Source organism: Sinocyclocheilus rhinocerous, unplaced genomic scaffold (genome assembly GCF_001515625.1).
Source record: "Sinocyclocheilus rhinocerous isolate Xijiao unplaced genomic scaffold, SAMN03320098_v1.1 scaffold942, whole genome shotgun sequence".
NCBI lineage: Eukaryota > Metazoa > Chordata > Actinopteri > Cypriniformes > Cyprinidae > Sinocyclocheilus > Sinocyclocheilus rhinocerous.
The window spans coordinates 2,194,121-2,201,682 of record NW_015627890.1 but is presented as its reverse complement, the minus strand read 5'-3'; the positions used below and the strand labels follow the sequence as shown (position 1 = coordinate 2,201,682).

At 34.8% G+C, this 7,562-nt stretch overlaps 1 protein-coding gene across 1 annotated transcript in view; it reads left to right on the top strand.

Moving 5' to 3' along the window:
• LOC107736004 (uncharacterized) overlaps positions 1 to 6,757 on the top strand; it is a 58,162-nt gene extending 51,405 nt beyond the window's left edge. The window contains exons 17-18 of the mRNA XM_016547527.1: positions 3,153 to 3,305; positions 6,471 to 6,757. Of these exons, the coding sequence (XP_016403013.1) occupies positions 3,153 to 3,305; positions 6,471 to 6,757 (440 nt within the window). The remainder of the gene's footprint in view (positions 1 to 3,152; positions 3,306 to 6,470) is intronic.
• Positions 6,758 to 7,562: the final 805 nt, after the last annotated feature.

Below are 7,562 nucleotides of genomic sequence, written 5' to 3'. Positions count from 1 at the left end.
TCTTGGTACACGATGTAACTACAGAAGAGTCAATTTTTAAATAGGAAAAATATCGAAACTCTTTGGTCATTTTTGAGCGAGATGCTAACGGTCTAATCAGATTCAATGATCTATGCTAAGCTGCAGCTAGAAGTGCTACCGCCAGACCCGGAGATCGACTGAATGGATTCGAAAACGGTAAAACTCAACTGTTTAACTCTAGGGGAGTTGGAAAATTAGCCTATTTAAAAAAATAGTGGAGTGTTCCTTTAAGATCCGCATGATTATACTGCATGATACCGCATGATCTGACGGAAACCAGAGGTTAACAATTTCAAAAAAGGAAGTCTGCCGTGGAAACTCTCGAAAACCGACAAAGTCTGAACCCTAATAATGGATCAGATGTCATTTTAAAAACTCCACCTTTCAAAAGTTTGGGGTCGGTTAAGATTTTTCAATGTTAAAATAAAAGGAGTCTCTTATGCTCACCAAGGCTGCATTTATTGTATAAAAAATACAATAAAAACAGCAATATTGTGAAATATTTGTATAATTTAAAATAACTATGGCCTATTTGAATATATTTTAAAATGTAATTTATTCCTCTGATCAAAGCTGAATTTTCAGCATCATAACTCCAGTCTTCAGCATCACAAGAGAATCTTGAAGAGAAATCATTCTGATATGCTGATTTGCAGCTCAAGAAACATTTCTTATTATTATCGACATTGAAAACAATATTGAATGCAAGATTAGCATATTCTCAACGGAGCTTTAATATTTTTGTGAAAACCACCATGATGTAGTTTTGATTCTTTGATGAATAGAAAAAAGCATTTATTTGAAATAGAAATCTTTTGTAATATTTATAATGTTATTACTGATCATTTTAATGCATCCCTGCTGAATAAAATAATGTCTTTTAAAAAAAAAAAAACTTTTAAAAAGTAGTGTACACACTCCTCACAAGTCATGCCTATAAAACCTTACTTACCGCAAATGCAATACTAGGTGTTAGTTAAAACATCCACTGTGTGCTATTTACTTCTTTCCCAACATGAATACATCCTTTATGCTCTAATAATAGAGATATGACATTTGGAATGCAGCGCTTTTTTCCAACACTAATATATGACCACGCTTTAATGAAAACCACAGACATATCTCCTAACAGTGCATTTTGTGCCGCTCGTGTTATTTAGATACCTAATTATTGCATACTTAGATAGATTGGCCATTGAAGAGAGCTGCTAGCTTAAAGATGAGTATAAATTATGCCTCTCTCTTATACATTCAGTCATTTCCTGGCATTGTCCTTTAGCTCCTCAGCGTTAATGTGCTACCTTGGCGAAGCCATTAGCTTGACTGTAAACACTAATATTTCTTTTTAAACAGCTCTATTTAAAGCCATTATTTGAGTATGCGGAATCTAAATAATATCTAAATATTTGAGTATGCGGAATAAGGAATCTAATATTTTTTTATCTAATATACCGTAAAAAATGAAGCATCTGTTTGGTTCATTGAGTTTCAATGTTAATGAAAACAGAGGACAAATAAGTCCCTGATTCAGTTCGGTCTCTGTCATCTCTGTTTTTATTGGCTGGAAAGTCTCTCCATCAATTTCCTGCAGTCTTTTCCTTTTCCCATCGTTTTTGTCTCTGTCACAGTCGAGCCGTTTTTATCGGTTTTTCTGTGCATTTGCAATCCCTGGCGTGCACTGACAGGAGCAGCGGCCAGTCGACTGGAAAAAGGCTTAATTACAGCAGGCGTTTAAAATGGCGATGGACGGCACACATGTTTAACCTTCAACCGCTCACTGTCTGCATGTCAAGTCAGGCTATCACAGGCGCATGGTTTTCCAGCACAAGTTTGGGGTTTGTTACCAGTAGGTTGCTGGTTTGAAACCAAAAATGAGTGAGCAATGAACTGCTAGGTTAGATCAGTTCCTGTAACGAGTGTACTGCAAGTCACTTATGATAAGAAGAATCTCTAAAACCTGACAAGAACATGCCCAGATCACATTTCACACAAAAATCATACCAAAATAAATAAATAAGATATTATATTTTGCTTAAAGAAAACAAAGCCGATTTGCATTAACATTAAGATAATTTGCATTGTCATATTTTTTTTTTAATTAAATCAGGGTTATTATAGTTAACAAAAAACTAAAACTGAAACAAAAATTAAAATTAAAACCATAAAAAAATTATTTCTTGAAATAAAATAAATGTTAACAAAATATAAAAAACATTTTATTTTAGCTAGTTGCCAAGGCAACATTTCTCATTTTTATTTAGTTTAACTTGTACTAAAACAACTAAGATTAAAACTGAAATAAAAATTAAGAAAAACTGTGTAGACACACACACACACACACACACACACACACACACACACACACACACACACACACACACACACACACACACACACATATATACACAACAAAAATACTAAAACTTCAGCTTAAAATTTAAATGAAAACAGAAAATATAAAAATAGAAACTGATTCAAATTATAAATAAAAATATAATAGTTTTTCAATTGTAATAAAATGACATTTACTGTAACATGTAGGAAAAAAATGTACTTAAATGTCATGAAAATACTGTTACAATGCATAAGCTTAATGGACCTAAATATACAGTAAGTTTAATTTTTTTTGAGCATAATATATTTCCTTACTTTTTCTTTTAGCATCCAAAAGTTGCATGAAAATGAAGCTGCATATTTTCAATGTTTCGTGTAGTGCAATATCAACTGGTATTCTGAAAGTTAACTATTTATTATTAGATAAAATATTACCAGCATAATATTTACCTTAATCTTAGTGTTGATGGTGACAAAGAGAAGTGGATGTAGAGGTCCGATAGCTGGTGCATCATGTGCACACAAACTTATTTTCACTGGCACTAAAATCACTTTAGTGTTTGTTTGAATGTGGTCCTCTTGCCTTCTGATGCTGAGTACGTTTAATCTAAATCTGCATCTACTGGGATATTGTTAGAAGGTTTACACGTTGAGTGTGAATATTTAGAGCTGTGATGTACAATAACTTGTGGACCTTCTAGTAAACTATATGTTAGCTCTGATTATCTTCAAGACCACATGATGATGGTTGTCTTGCTGTGTGGAGATCTCATTGTTTGTTTTATTTGTAGCTGTAGGGCAGGAGTCCTGGAGATCCAGCAGCAGTCTTCAGCATTACGCAGAGGAAGAGCTGGTCACTGCGCTGATGAACGCTCAGCCCATCAATAGCACCCCTTGTCCGTTCACACCATGCCGTGGCAGAATGTCATCACAGAGGCTGTGTTTCTCAGGTAATTTGCTTTCATTTCTTGTAAAACAACAGACATGGGTGTAGACACCAGATTTAATTTGATGTGAAATGTGAATGAAAAAGAGGCTGTGAAGAATATAACTTCATTCTGTTCCGTATGTCATACTGTCCCGTTGACATGTTGTGTCATATCTTGTTTCTCATCATTTTATGCCTGCTCTCAGACTGTCTTATCAAAAAAGGCCACAAATAAACATTTTGAAAACAAAATGCTCAGAGAAATTCTGGAAAACATGGGATAAAAAAAAATATGGGATCAGTATGGTTTTTTAAATCTTTTTGAAACAAGTTTCTTATGCTAACCAAGGCTGCATTTATTTGATCAGAATGCAGTAATATTGTGAAATATCATTACAGTTCAAAATAGTTGTTTTCTCTCTTAATATATTCTAAAATGTAATTTATTCCTGTGATCAAAGCTGAATTTTCAGCATCATCACTCCAGTCTTCAGTGTCACATGATCCTTCAGAAATCATCATATTATGCTGATTTGCTGCTCAGGAGACATTTCTGATCATTAGCAATGTTCAAAACTGTTGTTCTGTTTCATATTAAAACCATGATATATTGAAAATATGAACATAAAAGTAAAAAAAAAAAAAAAAACGAATTTAAAAATAAAAATCTTTTGTAACATTATAAATGTTTTTACTGTCACTTTTGATCAGTTTGAATGCATTCATACTAGCTGAGTAAAAATGAATTTCTTTCAAGAAAATAAACTATTATTATAATATAACACACAAGTCGTATGAACTACTTTTATGGTGCTTTTTGAGTTTGAAAGCATCTGGTCACTGTCTGTTTTTATTGAATGGACAAGAAAATTTAAATTTTTGAGTGTTCCAAGGTAGAAAGAAACTCAAACTGGCTTGGAACGACATGACGATGAGCAAACAATGACAGATTTAACATTTTTTGGTTGAACTGTCCCTTTAATCGAAACTACCTATCGTATTAATCACATCCTGTGGTCTATTTCCCAAATCTAGGCCCTTAGAGTAAAATAAAGTCTTCGTCTCTCTTCTTAATTTCCCTTCTGTGTGCAGACTTAATCCAGACTTATGCAGCTAAATCTGTGTTTAAGATGTTGAGCCTGTCTGATGTCATATCTTTGCCGTGACTAAATGATAATTTACAGAGAGCCTCCGCCAACCCTTCGGACACGGCGTTATGGCCAACGGGACATCAATAACATGGCTGTAGAAGAGTCGTGCTGACGCTCAGCCGTGGCGTGATTTATTGGCTTGTGCCCGTAATTAAAGCCGAGCTGATTCCTGAGCTTCCTGCGCCAGCACACGCGGCTGAGGTTTCATAAAGAGATTACTGTGTGTTGCCGCGTGCGGGAGTGCAGGGAATGTGGCCAACGGCATGCTCCTCAATCTCTCTGCTCAGCTTAGATCAGCTCAGCTTGCTAGCTCGGTTTATCAGTCTTGCTTTCTCTACCTCTCGACACGTCTTCCTCTCTGTCTCTCGGCTCATCACTTGCAGGTCTGCAGAGGAGGGAAAAATAATCTGTTTAACAGCATGACAGCTGTGATTTCGGCTGGTGCAAATCAAAGCGTCAGATATCCGTCCATGCATTCTCTTTTTTTCTCTCTCTCTCCCGTTCTTTCTCTATATATCTCATATACTTGTGTAAGGTTCGACACGCTAGATTGAGCCTTTTGCATCAGAGGATACTCAAAGCCGTCGGCCTCCCGAGTCCAAATCATGGGAAGCGATATCAGCTAATACATGATCACAAATGCTGTGTCACCTGGGCATTTCAATTGTGAACTACTCAGTTTTTAAATATATCTTTTCAGTGAAGGAATCTGATTTAGCTTCTACAGTATTGCTCAAATGTTTAAATTAATAATTTTGTGCAAGGATGCATTCAGTTGATCAAAAGTGACAGTAAAGAGTTTTATAATGTTACAAAATGTGTCTATTTCCAATAAATGCTGTTCATCAAAAAATCCTGAAAAAATGCATCATGGTTTCAATAAGAATATTAAGCCACACAATAATTTTAAGCCATTTTCAACACTGATAATAATCAGAAATGTTTCTTGAGCAGCAAATCAGCATATTAGAATGATTTCTGAAGGATCATGTGACACTGAAGACTGGAGTAATGATGCTGAAAATTCAGCTTGGCATCACAGGAATAAATTATGTTTTAAAAAATATTACAATAGAAACCAGTTATTTTAAATTGCAATATTATTTCACAATATTACAGTTTTTATTGTATTTTTGATCAAATAAATGCAGCCTTGGTGAGCATAAAAGACTTCTCAAAAATCAGGCACAACCCAAACTTTTGAACAGTAGTGTATGCACTGACATACATTTTTGAGTTATATCAACTTAATAAATGACTAGTACTGTCTTTTTATTGCTTGATAAATCCCAGAAATTGACAAAATAATAGATCTGCTGATATAATTAATGGAGAAAATGCTTATGATACTTAAACACTGTTTTTGAAGGAATCTGATGAGTAAATGTTTTGATTGGCTTCCCAATTTATGCATACAAACTCACTGGTGTACTCAATGATGTTACTAAAGGCACTAAACAAATCTGAAGCAGTATTTTGGTGAACTGATTCAAAAAGTTTCAAAAGTCTGAATCAGTTTCCTCACTACTACTGTAATGTTAGCTGAGCGCTGTTTGGTGAACATAGAGTCGTCTAATTGGAGTTCATTTCACTATCAGCAAGAGAAAGATCACACAAGACAAGAAGAAGCTAGGGAATTTGATGAAAAAGTCACATAGAAGAGAGAGAAGTGTGTGAGTGTATTATTGTGATTTGCTGGATCAGAGGACGGCGGGTGACAGTAAATAATACTGACTCCGTTAAGCCGCCAATCCCAGCGCTGCCTTTCTGTGTGTGATTTTCTGTCAGACGCTGTAACATCTCTCTCTGTTTCCCTTTCCCATCATCTCTTTATCTCGTTAGTCACAGTTATTAGTAGTATAACTGTAGGCAACCATCACTATTACTGTTGCTCATTCTTGGCGTTAGTCCTCTAACCGTAATTATCAAACTTTGATGTGTAACTCTTGCTGACCATCAAATCAGAGGGTGTGTTAGCAGCTGTTTTCTTCGTGTTTCCCTCATAATCTCATCCAGCTATTGTTATTCTTTTTTAGGCACCATAAGCAGATGTTCTCCCATCTCTTCTCGGCCCCTGAGTGCCGGGACTCATCGTCCAGACCCGTCAAACCGGCCGCTGTCTCGTGCCGCTCTGGAGATCATGGAGGTCCAGACTGTGGAACAGCTCGATCTCCAGGACTCTGATGAGGATGAGGAGGATTTCCTGGCTCTGGCCTGCCTTGAGGAGGAATTCAGAAATATGAGCACTACACAATTAGATGAGGGTGAGGATGGACACATTCCAGTGGATGAGATTTGTCTGGACTGCAGTTACACAAATTAAGGATTTTGAGTGAATTTTTTTTTATAAGTAGTAATAATTGATAAAAAAGTGTAATATAAATAGAGGACAAGAAGAAATAAAAGTTAGGTCTACAGTTGTAGTTAGTCTATTAAACAGCTATATAGTATAAAACGTCTTTCATAGTATTTAATATATCAATTTTAGCAATTATTTTTCTTTCTTTTTTACATTATATTGGAAAGTTTGACTAATTATTAAGGGCTATTAATGTTGCATTATGCAAAAAAAAAAAAATGTATTAAAAGAGTGAATTCTGACTAGGGATGCACCGAAATGAAAATTCTTGGCCGAAGCTGAAACCGAACAAAATTAAACACTAGGCCGAAGGCCGAATACCGAACACGGTTTTTCGAGTTTTTTTCCCCATGTATTTTGCCACATTTTTTTTCACCATTGCATAAAATGTGCTTTTTACTGTTTTGTCTTGCTTTTCAAAGAAAACAAATCAATTACAAAACAACAATTTAAAAATATTTAACACTGAACATTTTTAACATTCTAGCAGACACTTTACCAACAAAGCACAATTTAACTTAAAATTAATAAGTTAGTAAAATAATTTTTGACCATCAGACCCCCTTCTTGAATCAGGCATGTATTTTATTTATTTATTATTATTATTTTTTACTGTACAATTAAAAGCAGCCTTGCTGAGAAGAGACTTCTTTTAAAACATTAGAAAATATTACAGATCCTAATTTGAACACTATGTGTGAATGTTATAATAAATGTATTAAAACAGAGCTGTTGTAATGATTATTATCATTATTATTGTCTTACTTTT